A 16,291-nucleotide genomic window follows, 5' to 3' on the forward strand; every position below is an offset into this window, starting at 1 on the left:
GAGCGCAGGGTCTCTGTAAGCACCGCGCACACCCCCACCCAGAAAGTTTTGCACCCCCCAGTGTGTGCATCCCTGGGTTAAAGCATTCTGATGCATATTTACTAAGAACATATTTTAATATTTTTCTGCGTCACAATTTTTGTGCTTGAAAGTTGAAAAAACCTTGATATAATGTGTTTTATATGTATGAAGACTTCATTGCATCATGATGATACAATTTAAATTAAAACAGGAGTGCAGCGTAACTTTTTTTTTTTAATGTATCATTTGCGTTAGAAAATATAAAGTATTTGTTTGACATTATTTATAATAGCCACATTGTGAAAACAATACATTTTGTTAACCTACTGTATTTAATAAAACATCGGTGCATCGTCAAATACATTCTGGGGTTGACACATAGCATTTTAGTTATGTGCTAGCACTATTAACAGACTTTTTGGGGTTTACGAACTTGAACTTGATCGATGATTTTGATGCACTATCTACTTTTTGGGGGGCACAGAAACATATTTTGTTGTACGTAGCATTAACATGTGTACACCTAGTCCCGTCCATTTCTCGTTCAGGTTAGTACGCAGGCGCACACAAGCACAATTTAAAATAAAGTTTATGGGCGCCGAAAAAAGTTACAACTTTGCAAATGTAGGTATTTGCAATTGGGAAAAAATCCGTGAAGATATGAAACTTCAACAGGAATCAAATGTGAATATCAACATACGATCTTGAAACTTTTTAATTTTTTTTCTAAACGTGGAAAGGTTGGCAAATATATTGGCATATGTTGCAAATACAGTATTTGCATATACTGAGATACTCATTTTTAAATCTGCGAATCAACAAATAGTCTACATGCCAATATTTTGTAGATTCGATGTAGGTTGTGATACATTTTAGCAGATCAAGATTACATTTCTTCATAGATGTAAATATAGTGTACAGATCTTTCAAAATCTCAAAGGTTTCTTCCCAGTACACGTGAAGAGGAAACCTACGAGGCTTCGAAAGCTCTGAACTCTATAATGTTATCTATGAAAGACTCTAATGTGGCTCTCCTGAAAGAGGTCTCAACCTACATGGAATCTACTTCTGTAGAGAACACGTACGGATACTAGAACATTGAACTTCTCCAATATTTAGCAAACTCATTCATTTCTTAAAATGTATTTGGGAGAAGTTTTGTAAAGTGAACTGGGAGAGGTTCACACATTTCTACTCCCCTCCTTCTCAGAAAGAAAATATGATATTGGAAACTCTGTGACTCAAGGATGCAGAATTCCTGTATAGTTTTACCTTATATAACAACCCATCTAAGGCCGAGTCCATGGTGATGGCACGCACGCGACGGAGCTACAAATCTCTGGACTGCAGATTCTCGCGACGGGGAGGCGTGGCCGATGACGTCACAGAGCTGGTTCGCCCTCATTGGGCGAACCGCTCACGTGACCCGGCTGTCGCGAGACAAAATTTAAAAATGTGGTCTCGCAAAAATCCAGCCACAACGTCGCTCACGTGCACGTGCGTGCTCTATGGACGTTTCCATAGACTTTACTGTGTTTGTTCACGCCACTCAAGTGGTCGCTCTAAGCATGGGTGCGGCCTACCAATGCTTTATATGAGACGCTAACAAAGCACAAACAAGGTTTTTTTTTAAACTCTCTTCTTTTTTATTCTTTTGGGGGGGTTTTCTGTTAGCTTTCTAAGTCTTAAGCACCTTTTTCCTGTGTTTCTGTAATAATGGCTGAAGGCATATTGGCATGTACTGTAGTTGAGAGCAACACAATGCAGGCAGAGGGTTTAAGAATATAGTGCTGGAGACTCAAAAAAAGGTAAACATACTAAATAAATAATCCGCGCAATAAGAATCAGCTTCCACTTTTTGCTAAAAGTTGTTAAACATTAGCCAGGCTATTTCTAAAAACGTAACGTGTGGGCCTTCAGTGTGATACAGGTTCTACTGGTGCTTAGTCCAAAAGACAGGAATCTGTCCTCCACAGCACACTTTCACCCTAGAGGTCAGACTTCTCAATACATTTACAGTACATTACAGGGTTAGCTTTTGGGGCACAAGGGGGCTCAGAGTTCTTAGCACCAAAAATCAGATGGGTTTAAGACTACAAATTGCATGTTGAGGGGGTTGTAGAGAAACTCCCAAAATTATTAAACTAGATTATTTCCTTTATCTTGTTTAACAAACGACCCAGAATTGCACTCATGTTGCCTAAAGAACAAGGAGGGCCAAGTGTGCCAGACTTCTAGTTATACTATAAAGCTTTCTTACTTCTTCACGATGCATTAGATTGGTTAGATCCAGACAGATATCCGGATACTCCTACTGGGGTATTATAAGAAAAGTCCATTATTTGTTCCAGGCCTCTACATCTTTTTCATTTATCTTTATCCCCTACAAAGGTCAAAATTTGATTTACTAAAACGTTTTATCCCATGTCTCCCAACTCTTTACAACTAACTACCTACTGTATATAGAATAATACTTTATGAAAAATTGGAAGGAATACTCTTTTTGGCGTAGGTGGGTAAATGTAGGTATTTTATACTGAAATAATATCATTTGCTAAAGTAAATTCTTACATTTTAAGTCTCTGAAAGAATCCATCCGGTTCAAGTCTTTACGGATTATCGATTATTATAGGTTTCAAAAATGTACCACGTAGACGTTTTTTATAAGCCATATACTCTAAATCCCATCCCAGAAGTTCATAATTATGAATTTGCATTCAATACAAATAAAATCTCACGTAAAGGCCTCAGACATTTATATATGTTTTATACTAATCTAGCCACATTGGTATAATTAAAGAAGCAATCCAATGGGTTTTTCTTTATCAGAGCTTTGAAGCAGGGGGTCTCTGGAGCTGAATCCCATTAATATCAGTTCTGTGGACCTCCTGCTTCCAGAGATACTTACCTCCGAAGAGGGTGCCGGAACAGTATCTATCTGCTTTTCAAAGCTCCCACGTCACATGGGCCAATAGGAAGCCCGCAGGGCGTGGGAGCTTTGTAATGCGGCCATTACGTGATCCCTGCTAGAGGAGCACCTACTACAGAGGTAAGTATCTCTGAAAGCAGGAGATCCCCGCAGCTGAAATTAATGGGGGTTCAGCTTTGAAGACCCCCTACTTCGATACCATGTTAAAAAATAAAATAAACCTTCACAAAAAAAAAAAAAGCGCCGGCTTGGATTGCCATTTTAAAAGCGGGAAAAGAGATACAAACCTCCCAATTCCTATTAAAATATGGAAAAGGATTTTTGCTGACACAGTTAAAACCTTTAAATCTTGATCTCTTTTACAATATTTTCTTTATCTGCATAGAGCTGCCTGGGCACCCTGAAAACTTTGGGGGGTTTTTTAAACTGGTTTTTCTGACTCTAAATTGGTCTTGTAACAAAGAAATTGCCACTTTGGTTCCTCTTATTTTATTTGTTGCTCCAACAATAAGATTTTTCGCAATTCATTTGGAATAAAATGTAATCGTGTACAAATTCCTCTAAAACATAAATACTTTATTTTAACACAAGATACCCTATTTCCTCAATTCTAAGGCGCACCTTTTTTTCGATTTTCACATGTCTGAAATCGGGGTGCGTCTTAGAATCGATGTATTAAAAAAGTGTCTACAGTACTAACCCCTTCTTTTCACTTAACATGTTTCAGGAGAGGTCCCATGTCAGCGGAGGACGAAGTGTGCGGCGGCGGCAGGAGAGGTCCCACGTCTGCAGACGGTTGAAGATGGCAGCGGGCGGGAGTGCGGTGGCGGCGGCAGGACAGGTCCCAAGTCTGCAGGTGAATGAAGATAAGAAGACAGCGGGCGTGCGGTGGTGGAGCCGGCTAAAAGATCATAATAGCAGGAGCAGAGCGGCATAGGCGAACGTCTTGGGAGGTGCACACTGTAACACAGGAAATTGACTGGTGTCTGACTTCCGGTTACAGTGTGCACCTCCGAAGCCGTTCCCCTATGCCGTTCTGCTCCTGCTCAGCTCTCCTGCAATTATGATCTGCCGCCGCACCCCATCGCACGCCCGCTGTCTTCATATCTTCATTCACCTGCAGATTTTGGACCTGTCCTGCTGCCGCACACCCACCCGCTGTCCATCTTCAACCATCTGCAGACGTGGGACCTCTCCTGCCGCCACTGCCAGCTTCATGGTAAGTGAAAAATTAATTTTCCTCGATTGTAAGGGCCAAATCGATGGTGCGTCTTACAATCGAAGGCGTCTTATAATCGAGGAAATATGGTATGTAGGTCCCTTCTAAAAAAAAACCCTTTTCAATAGTTTAATTTTACTATTAGATTCATTTTTCATAAACCGGAAAGACGATTATTTTCTATTGCCTGCTGGTTGGTGGAAATTAGTACTTTTATCATACGGTTATTAAAGAGTAGCAGCAATTAAATCAATCTCCTTTCACTATGATCCTTTATCGGAATATATATATATATATACAGCTCAACCCCCTTATAACGCTGTGCTTGGGGTCCAAAGAATCAAATCGCGCTATAAGTGGATCGCATTATGAATAATGTGCAGTTGTATGCATTGTACAATAAAGTATTTAAGATACCAATAATCATGTTATAAAGTATTCATAAATACTAAAATTGGGAGCCACGCTTGCATCGCATTATAAACGGATTCACGTTGTAACGGATCGCGTAATAACGGGGTTGAGCTGTGTATATATATATATATATATATATATATATATATATATATATATAGATGACTGTAAATGTGTCTGCTTCTATTATTTATTTTCCCATTTTTGTAGTTTAATTAATAGATTCACTTTACAGATTTATAGTTGATTTCATTTTTTTCATTACATGCAGTAATTTATTTATTTTCAAAAGAACTTGGGGGATACAGAAAATAAAAGGGGAGGGGAGGGGAAAGAAAGGGAAGAGGGTACCACCAATTACAACAACAGTATCAGATACAGAATAACATAAAATAACACCATCAAACCTCATAACACAGGCCACACCCTTATTGTGGCTCTCACATTCGATCTGCTCATTGAACCTTTCCAGTTCCCGTTCAAGTACTCCCCAAAGGGAACCGGATCTCCTACACGCAATATTTTTTTAAGCACGTCGGGCCTATTTACTAAGGATGGCAAATTACTTTGTTAGTGCAAAATGTACCCATGTCAAACTCCATGTTAATTTTAGTGCGCTTGTGTGCATTCGTGTACTGAACTCAAATATATCCACCTGTGCCAGCTGCTTCAAATATTATGTATAAGTATATAGTATTTACTATAAAGGATTGTGTTTGTGCTCCACAAATGTAATTAAAAGTGCATCAATTCAACAGCCAACTACAGCTTGGCATAAACACTGAAAATTCTGTTAATTGTGTTAGCACAGAATCAATTTGCAACATATTAAAAAAAAACTAATATTTGATGCAGAATGGATGTTTCATTATATAGGTTAACAAAATGTATTATTTTCACAGTATGAATATTATTATTAATATAAAACAAAAAGATTGGAACCAGTACTCAAGCAAGCAAAAAACCTCCTTTTGAGGAGTTTTGATATTGAGGGGAAGGACATTCCAGAGGTGTGGGGTAGTGAGTCAGAAAGGTTTAAGGCAGGAGACGGCTTTAAACCCAAAAGTGGTAGAGGGGTAGAGTGAAGACATCCTTGAGCAGAAAACAAGAGTCGGGATGGTGTATAGCGAGAAATTAGGGCTAAGATGTACAGTAAGGAGGTGCAGAAGAGTGTAAAGTCTTAAAAGTGAGGAGGAGAATTTTGTAAGAGATACAGGATTTAATAGGAAGCCAGAAGAGGGATTTCAGCAGAAGAAATGCTGAGACAGATTTAGAGAGAGTAAAGTGATTCTAGCAGCAGTGTTTTGGAGAGGTTGTTGGAAGACAGGTGAGAGGCAGATAGGTCGGACAGTAGAAGGTTACAATAGTAGAGATGGGAGAGAATGTGGGTCTGCGTTAAGAGTTTTAGCAGTAGAGCAACAGAGGAAAGGGTGTAGCTTTGCAATGTTACGGAGGAAAAAGTACTTTTAGCTACATTGTGAAAATTAGATGAGAATGTGAGGGAAGAGTCAAAAGTGCCACCTAGGCAACATGCTTGTGATACTGGCTGTATGATAGTACTCCCAACAGTAATGTAGAAGTGGGCAGTAGGGCCAGGCTTGGGAGGAAGTATGAGGAACTCCGTCTTTAACATATTAAGTTTTTAAGTCGGCGGAGGGCCATCCAGGATGATATAGCGGAGAGACATTCAGAGACTTTGGTCTGAGCAGCAGCTCTAAGGTCAGGGGTTGAAAGGTACATTTGTATGTCATCAGCATAGAGGTAATAGTTGAAACCAAGCAAAGAGATGTGATAAGGTCCCCTAAAGAGTGCGTAAAGAGAAAAGAGAAGAGGTCCCAGGACAGAAGGTGAGGAGGTGTTAGCAAAGGAGACACTGAAAGTACGATGGGAAAGGTAAGAGGCAATCCAGGATAGAGCTCTGTTACGGATATCAAGAGTATGGAGAATGTGAAAGAGAAGAGGGTTTTCCACATTATCAAAGGCTGCAGAGAAATCAAGCAATATGAGAAGAGTCTAATGACTTATGTGTTTGGCAGCACGAAGGTCATTAGTTATTTTGGTGAGTGCTGTTTCGGTGTTGTGAGCGTCCAGAAACCAGATTGTAGAAGATCTAGGAGAGAACAGGTGGTGAATAAATGGAGCAAGCGAGAGAATACAAGATGTTCAACGACTTTAGGCACTAAAGCCTCGATTCAATATGCTGTGAAGTCATCTTTCCCTTGCTCATAAAGATTCCATCTCCATTCATTAAAATGGAGTAACATTCTTCTCTAGTATGGGGAAGATGTCAGCACAGCATATTTAATAGAGACAAACATTACTTGTATTATTTATGTATGAGCAGGTCTGGGCAGTGATCTTTAAACATACAGTACTGTGCTATATTTTCTAAGTGGTACTATTCCACACCTTTTAGCGCTGGATGACACAATGCGACTCATTGACTTGCATGGGCTGTAAGATGTCTTATGGAATAGCACCACTTTAGCACGGCCACAGTCTAATAATTCCCAAAGGTCTAAAAAAAAATGCAGCAAAACCTTCAAGTGACTTGCCTCATTTAGATTTGCATTATTTTTGCAATCTATGTAGCTCCATCCAGAGTGACCAAAAACATAATTTTAGGAGAGGAGTTTTCTGTAGTTTTAGTTCAGGTTTGCACTGGATCAGGCAACTTTTAGATGAGTGAAAACATTCCCTGGTGCAAAAGTCATCTGATATTTGAACTAGTGAAATACCAACCTATGCTATGTAACTACTGGCCCTGTTTTTACAAACTCCCATTCCAGAGAATGCAGGAAACAACATTCGTTATCTGATCAAGTGCGCTGTGTCAAAGCACAAGGAAAAATATTTACTCAGATTTCTGGGTCCAGAAATATAAAATACTTGAAATTCTTTGACACGACAAAGGAATAACCCCACATATTTCTTTACTTGATAAAATACATTCTGCCACTCGAACACAAGGCAGAGAAGCGCAAGGAAAATTATATTGGAGGTGCATTAAAAGAAAGGTGATCATCAACGTAATACTGTACTTTGAAATGTAGACCTGACTTCCACCACAGCAGATACCAGGAGATATTATATATAAAATGCATTAATGTAGGGGTAGTTAGAGATGCCTTGGCGAAAGTGTGCAGCAGTCATCCCAAAGTTGAAGTAATAAGGAGTTATTTATAATGCTAAAATGACCACCTGCAGCCATTTTCACGAGGCCTCAAAAATATTATTTTACAGTATGTCAGCATTTACCCAAAATAGAAAGCTGCCGTACTAAATGACTTCACAATTAACTGTAATCAACTAGAGGTGGGAAAGAGTCAACCATTAAGGGAGAATTATTTTGTACATGACTATTACCTCCTGGTAAAACATTTTTATAAATAAAAAGCGGATTGCACCTTTAGTGGAACTGAAACAATGCAATGCAGAAATATAATGGCAATATAGTGTCAGGGAAATGTGTGTTTTCGAGGGTGAGATTAAACTGGAATCAGTGCCCCAAAAAAAAGATGCGTGTTATTTTTCATCACAAGACGGATGCTGTGCCTGGATTTTCTACGTACAGCCACATAGGGCAGCAATCTGTGCCAATCACAATTTTTATTTCTCCACTAAATTGAACTGGTGAGTTGCTCCCTCATCGTCCGGGAACCCCTCCCTCCCTCCCCCCCCTCCTCCCCCCCCCCCCCCCCGGCTCCCAAGCGACTACACATTTTGTCCAACGGGCTTCAATATTTGTCCAGTGGACAACAAAATGGCTGTGGGGTCAGCGTTGCCTTCGGCGACCAATAGAGAGATACAACATTATTGGAACATGACGTGACACATTTCTATTGGTGACTGCAGCGCCCATGTTTGTAGGTTTTTTTTTTTTTCTCAGAGAAACTACAAACAATTAAAACTTTTGTCACTCTGGGACCAGGGAGTTCCCGTACGTCAAGGATCATTTGTACCGTGTATTTAAATTCCTATGTGCTGTGCACCGCACACTATACTGTAATTGTGAAGTGCTTTGAGTCCCACTCGGAGAAAAGCGCTATACGAAATTAAATTATTATTATTATTACTGAGGGACCCTCGGTTCAGCAAAGCTAAAGAAAAAATAATTTAATTTCCAAAAGACATGGTTGAACTGGGACACTGCCAGCTGGCACAAGTCTTTAGAAAAGGACAAATACTGTGTCAAGAATACCTGCATAGCAATTAATAATCAAATACATACTTCCATACATAAAAACTGAAAACACAGAGGAAAAAAACACTATTAGCAGTAGTAGGGCCTTTTCATTGTTTACGTTTGTTTGTTTTCTTAGAAAAGGGTCTGATAAAACGCGGCTTCAACTAGCAATGCACCTTTTAAAGCTGCAGTTCAGTCTTTTTTTTTTTTTTAATTCAATAGTTTTATGTGTGCAATCTCTAATTACCTAAAGAACTGTATAGCTGCAGGTCAATTCGTTCTCCATGTATTGATAGGACGAAATTTGGTGACATATTAAAAGCTGGGATTTGTTTATAATCTGCTTGTCTGTCAGTGGAAGCTCATGAATATTCATGAGCACTCCTGCACTGACATGCTAGAGGGAGGGCAGGGCTGACAAAGGGGTGTGCCAGGGCTTGTGACAGGACATGTAGGAGTAGTGCCTTAGCAAATGCTTGTTAAAATAGAATACAAGAAAATTGGTCTTTCAAAGTTGTTTTTTTAAAAACAGAAAATGCTAAAAGTATTTTTTCTTACTACAGAACTGATTTATTAAAAAAAAACACACATGCAGGATATTGACTGAACTGCAGCTTTAAGATCTTCTGTACTAAAGCTGTTTTTTTCCCTACTCTGATTGTACAAGTAACTTCCCATTTGAATAGCTTTGTGTAATCTATATTGTGCCCTTAAAATGATCAAATATCGTTCTAATTATATCTTTGACGTTTAATGACATAAAACAAGTTTGCCCGGCGCACATATTTTCTGTTGACTGATGGCTTTTCCCTTTGTTCTGTAAACATGCAGAAATATAATGTAAGTCTCCTACCAGCAGCAAAAACACTGCACCAGGTATATTAAGGAAAAACATTCCCATTGAAACGGGATGTTCTTGATTGATAAATCAGTGTTTTTGCCCCAGTTTTGCAGCGGGAATGATTTCATAAACAACCCCACAGACTGTTGTCCAGTTCCCATACAAATTACACAATAGGATTATTTACCAGAGTCTCCAGGGTGTACAATTGAGGCAGAACCAGTTCAAATAATTACACCAGATTATTTCAATTGCATTTGTTTTCTTTGCTAATGCTTGAGTAATATAATTTAAATTAAAACAGAATGATGCGTGTTTTGTATTTGCAAATAGTGTTGGTAAATATAAAGTATTGATATTATTTATTATAGCCATACCATGGAATGAATACATTCCTGCTATATCAAACAAGGAGTGGCACAGTGAGTTATGACACTGACTCTGGCATTGAGTTTGAAGCAGGAGAACCTGGTTCAATTCCTGGTGTCAGCCCCTTGTGACCTCGGGCAAGTCACTTTATCTCCCTTTGCCTCAGGCACCAAAAACATAGATTGTAAGTTCCACAGGGCAGGGACCTGTGCCTGCAAAAGTCTCTGTAAATAAAGCGCTATGTAAAACTAGCAGCGCTATACAAGAACAAACAATTAATTAATTAAACACATTTGTGGTTGATGCATAGCAACTTCATTCTGAGCTTACAAGATAAACAGACTGTTTAGGGTTAACACTAAGTTCAACTTGGCAATAAAGTTTGATGAACTTTAACCATTTTCTTATCACACAACAGCGTTATTTTTTAGTGCATACTCTTAACTTCTGTACCCCTAACACAGTCCATTTCTGTACACAGAATGAAAAAAACTCACTTTTGTCAAGTTATGATGCGTGCAGCGTAGACAAGCGCAAATTCAAATTCAATTTCCTTGCACCAATTGTGTGCCAAAAAAGCTGTTTGCAACGTTCAGTTCATATGCCCCAGGAACTTTCCAGGGGTGCATGCACTCGGCTGAGATGCCTTGCTTTTTATACTGTTACTTTATATATTATCATGGACAATGCCATATCATTATTATTGTTACAGTAAAAGAAGTCATTGGAAGTGAAATGAAAATGTGTGTGCATGTTTGGATTTGTGTAGTCCGGGAGCCAAACTGCGGGCTTCCTCTATACGTTGCACCAAACTAACAGCCTATTGTTTAGAGACGATTCATCTACAGCGTTAACTGCCCGCAAAGTGATGACGTCTATTTTAAAACCCACATGCTGTTTCATTTGTTTATCTAATATACCTGCAATATTTAATCTGTAACATCTTCGGTACATTTATAGTCTTGACTCAACTACTTGTCATTTTTTCCCTGATAAATTGTGGTTTCTGTTGTCTGACATACCCCTCTTAGGGCCAGCCTTCCTTTCCTTTCATGGATTTCATACTCCACCCTTGGCTAGGCTGCCTAAAGGTCAGAGGTGAGAGGGAAACAGGAAAACGTGTTTCCCGTGCAGGAAAAAACATCTGCTGCGGTTACTTAATTGCTTCCCATATGTAATACTGTATGTCCTTTCCACAGTCTGCGTACACAATGGTCTCACTCCTATATTTTTCTCTTTACTTGCTTTTCCTTTTTTCTCTTGATCGCGTAGTCTGATTCTGATTTCAGTAGAGATGGGAAAAATATATATATTTTCTCAGAACTGCGTTACAACTTTGTCGTGTTCATTGTTATTGCTGCAGATTTCTATGCTGTTCTGCACATAGCCTGTAAAGATGTTAAAATTGCATGCTCCTTGAAATGTGTCATAGTGACGTTTGCAGTGTGACTTTTGGACCTAATATTAAGAGACAAATACAAATCTTTGCCGATGAAAAAAAAAATAAAAATGGTAGAAAAGTATAGCACTTAGCTGAGTTACTTCACTTTCCTACAACTCTTAATTGTATTGATTGATTTCACATTTTAGCAGGAAAAATACAATGGTGCACATTTACCAGGTGCTGGTATGACTTATTGCACCTGTTGCAGAGTTAACTCCCATTGAAGTGAATGGGATAACCAGTACCCACACTTTGATAAATATGCCCAAAAGAGATACATTCACTTAGCTCGGTTAAATCATAGCAAATAACATGACATTACTTAAACAGGAATGGCCGTTAGTTACCCTGACGTAACACCTTATTCACCAAGGCAATCAAATGCTCAAATAATAGCTCATTAGCACACAGTTAATGCCACTTTATTTCAGGATAATGCTGCGTTATTTTTAAATAATGTGACGTTATTTATGTCTTGGTGTTAATGTCAGCCAAACACTGAAATAATAGGGCTTGAGAAAGAGGAGGTGTATAAGACAATGGGCCTTCTCCTACATTTGTGTCTCCCTCTCTCTCTCAGCGTCTGCATTGGAGTAACGTAAGATTTACAGTAGGTATGACTTCAATAACATACAATTATTTCTTGGCGTTAATCTTAGCAGAGCTTAGTGAATGAATATGAATGAATATCCTTTAGGCTACAATGACATGTGCAATAACGGCCGTTACAAATAACGCCATGCCTTTTATGAGTGTAAATCCAGGTTCATGTCATATTATTTGCTGCAGTATATACTGTTATGAGTAATTGGCGTTAACTTAGGGTAACGTCACATTATATAAGCAAATAGTGCTTGGTGAATCTAGCCCACTGAGACATGAATGTAATTTCTAAGTATGCCCTAAGCCGGTATACAGATGTACAGTAACTGTGCTGAGGTTTCAAACTTCACAGGTCTATTTTCATGTATACCATACACAGTACATGTGAAGAAGAGATCTGGAAGGTTTTTGAATGCTCGGAATATGGGTGAACTCTACTGTTGGTTAAATAAAAAAGGCATCATAGTCAGTGACACTGTGGAAGACCTGTGGGCTACTGTATGCACTGCAGCATGTTTCAGGGGAGAGGGAAGTATTTTGCTTGCATGCATTGTACAGTTTGCCACATCCCAATATACGCCAATATTATTAGGTGTATGGATTCAGGCGATTCCTGAATGGGGCTGATCACTGGTAGCAATGACCAACTGAAATTATGTATTTGACAGAGATATCAAGAGAAATGAAGCATGCTATTCTGGATCCAGGGTCATGTCTGGGGTATGAATGAACCCAGTTAGCTTCAACTCAGCCCTCTTTCCAAAGCACAACAAGTCCTGTATATTTTCTTCACTTTATTTAGGAAGGCAGCAATAAAAACAGGCACTTGTGGATAAGATGTTTGTGTTGGAAAGGTGTATCTCTGTGGGTGCTTTGTAGTAAGGGCAGGTGAAAAGAATTGGCCTTGCCATAGGGGTGTAACATGAATGTACTCACTCTGCCAATGTCAGGAAGTAAAAGACAGTGGGTACTGCTTGTGACACAGGGATAGGGGTCAGGCCATACTAACTGTCAGCAGGGACAGGGGGGAATGGGAAAGCCCATTAACTTGGAGGACTGTAGATGTTGCCAGGGCAACCAGGGGTATGACAGACTGGAAGGAAAAAAGACAACATAATGTATCCATTCCATCTGCACTGGGAGTGAAACTGCAAGGAAAGTAACATTCAAATACAGCTAGCAGGCAGAACTGCCAAGGAAAGGGGGGGGGTGAAACAGAGAAGGCAGAAATGGGTATTTCTGTTCTATGACACATGCAAAGATTTTAAAGTCCCATCTTGCCATTAGACTGCGGCCATGCTGCCGCTGAGCGCGCTCATGCTTGAGAGCGATGACGTCACCAACTCTCCAAGCATGAGCACTCGGCTGTCCTGCATATTGTTTTCAAGCGTGAGCGGGGGGCTGTGGCCATGCAGTGTCTGGCGCTGATTGGTTGCTGAAGGGTCATGTGACCCTTCAGAGCGCCTAAAATCAATTTTATCTGTCTGCCAAGCGCGCGCCGCGTGAGCAAGGCCTCGTTCAGGGTGCAGGCTTCGGAGAGAGGGCGTGCTGACGTGCGTGCTGCCGTGGGACACAATGTATTCAAATTGAATACTGGTTGTCAGGGTAGCAGCTGCCCTGTCTCCGAAGTACGGAGTTGACGCTGGCTACAGTTTCAATAAACAAACCAAGTTGTTTTTTGAAGCTGCAGCAGCGTCACTGGGACCTCGGCAGCCAATGAAATCATTCTTGAGAATGATTTCAAGGCTGCAACTTGGATCCCTAAGCTCAGGTCTGTAGCCCCGCCCCCTCCCCGCCTCCTCAACTCCTGAAAAAGTCTGCTGGGGATGAACACACATCGCCCAGCAGACTGCCGCCCGCCCTTGCGAACGCCCGCCCTCCAACTCCTGCCTCTGGCACCCTGAACGAGGCCTAATGAAATGTCAGGCTCACTTATTGGAGTCACAAATGTTCAAACAGGAGTCATCCTTTTGCTTTGATACTACCATTGATAAATATACAGTGTAAATGTTAAACATGTAAATCTACATTTAGGTACTTTTTTCTTAATGTATAGAATACAACTTGATGATAACTGTAATGCCCTTTATCACATCTGCCAGCATTTTACAGAAACAAGGAAAACAAAACCACATGTCCTAATTACTGGAATATTCATGGGGAGAAGACAATATTTTGAAAGTGCAAACTTTACTACTGATTGATTCGAGCTTTCATTTCTTGAAATACACCTACCAAGTTGGTGCATGTTGTTTTTTTTTCTTTTCTTCTCCCAATTAGATTTACATTAATGTAAGAGAGAGAGAGAGAGAGAGAGATGTACATAGGCTGGAGTTACTTTCTTTTCATTGCACAATGATAGGATGTGGGGAGTTTCCATGACTTCGGTTTTCTTGTAAAGCACATGTTGTCTGGGACACATTAACTAGTAGTATAGGAAAGGGGATTCTTGAATATGTTTTCCCTAATTTTATATTTCCCATGATACACCATCTGCCTCTTCCTCTCTAATTACATTCTCTGTCCTCTATCTGTTCTTAGCCTTTTCTCCCTATCTTCTATTCTTTTCCTCTTTCCCTCTCTCTCTCTCCCCCCCCCCTCCTCTCCCTCCTCTCCCTCCTCTCCCCCCCCCCTTCTCCATCTCCCCCCCTCTCCCCCCCTCCCTCTTCTCTCCCCCTCTCCTAGTGAGAACACTGTCCCAGCATGGGAAGACCAAAGCATAGGAAAGTCAATAGTCAATGTCACAACACAAGTACATAGGACAGAAGGACCCGGCTCTTACCTGGTTGGTGCAGAGCACTAAGCAGCTGAGTGTGAGCAGCACCCTACAAATCCACATACATGTGAGTGGGGAAAAGCTTCTCATTCTTGATGTCTTCTTGCACACAGGCTGAGACACACGCCTGCTGCTCCCTTCCCGTCTTCCTCCTTCTCCCTTACAAAATACTCTTCTTCTATTGCCTCCGGTGCCTTCTCCTGTTACACTGCCCCTTTGCAATCCCCTAATCTTTCCCCAATCTCACCTGGGCACACGGCTGTCTCATACAACACTGCCTCCCTCTCACTGTTGGTAGCCTGGCTCAGCTTTCCCTTGCCCTGCATGTGCTTGTGTATCTACAGTATCTACAGTATTCTGCTCGTTCACCCCCCTCCCTTAACCCTATCCCTCTTCTAATCTCTTATCTCCTTGCCCTCTATCTCACCTGCTTTCTCCCCTCCCTGCTCGCCTTTACATTATCCACTCTCTTTCCTTCTGCACTTTACCTTATTCTCTCCCTGCCACCCTTCTCTTCATCTTCTCCTTTTTTCCTTCCAGCTTTTCTGGTCTATCTCATGCCCCTCTCCCTGCTCTTTTTCACTTTACCCTTTTTTTTTTATATATATATATTATTTTCTTCTCTCCCCTCCCCCAGATCCTCTTCTATCTTCTTCTTCCTCTTGCCTGTGTCTGTTCTCTCACACAGATCTTGTTCTGTAATCACCAATTGATCCTCCTCTGTCCTCGCTTCGCCTTCTCGCTCCACAGTGTGAACAAGGCTTGTGGTAGAAAGTCTGGGTTTCGATTAGAAATGTTTCAGTCCACACGTTGCTTTCTCAGGCGCAATCCCACATGGAAACCTTATCTATTTACACTTGCTCTTGTCGCTGCCACAACCACAGCCCCAGCACTGAGTGCGCTGACTTCCCCTGCCCCTTACTAGTACCTCCTTAAAGCTGTCCCTCTCAAGCCAGCTACTCCCCCCCCCCCCCCCTCCCATCTCTGCTTTCCCTTGCTAGTTCATGCATATTAATCCTTTGTATGTATGTGGCATAGTTAGATAGTACATGAGGTTGGAAAAAGACCTACATCCATCAAGTTCAACCTATGCTAAATTTTAGACCACTGATATATATCCTATATTTATGTATAATTTTATGTATATAGCGCCAACCATGTAAGCAGCGCTTTACAACATTACAATAGGCGGTACAGTAAATAGGTTACGAACAATGGGAATGTGTAACAGATAAATGACAACATGAGGCAAAAGGAGACCCTGCCCCAAATAATTTACACTCTAATTTCTGTTCTCTGCTGATGTTTAATCCCAGTGCTTCCAGTTCGGTGTTCCATAATGTTTTTAGACGTTATCCTATGAAGCTTTGATGGTGCATTTTTACAAATAAGCAGTCTCTAATAAAAAGCAGCAATCCCCCCCCTCCACTGAAATTATTGAGATACTAACTGTGTATTAACTTTTTTTTTAATATGAAACATTTTTTTA

General features: G+C 40.4%; 1 protein-coding gene across 3 annotated transcripts in view; it reads right to left on the reverse strand.

Moving 5' to 3' along the window:
• Positions 1-15,721, reverse strand: part of TNFRSF11A (TNF receptor superfamily member 11a) — a 137,588-nt gene extending 121,867 nt beyond the window's left edge. For all 3 annotated transcript variants that reach the window (XM_075585864.1, XM_075585863.1, XM_075585861.1), the window contains exon 1: positions 14,809-15,721. Coding sequence is in view for 2 of the 3 variants with exons in the window: in XM_075585863.1 (XP_075441978.1) it covers positions 14,809-14,892 (84 nt within the window). In the remaining variant the exon portion in view is untranslated. The remainder of the gene's footprint in view (positions 1-14,808) is intronic.
• Positions 15,722-16,291: the final 570 nt, after the last annotated feature.

This window comes from Ascaphus truei, chromosome 2 (genome assembly GCF_040206685.1).
Source record: "Ascaphus truei isolate aAscTru1 chromosome 2, aAscTru1.hap1, whole genome shotgun sequence".
Classification (NCBI taxonomy): domain Eukaryota; kingdom Metazoa; phylum Chordata; class Amphibia; order Anura; family Ascaphidae; genus Ascaphus; species Ascaphus truei.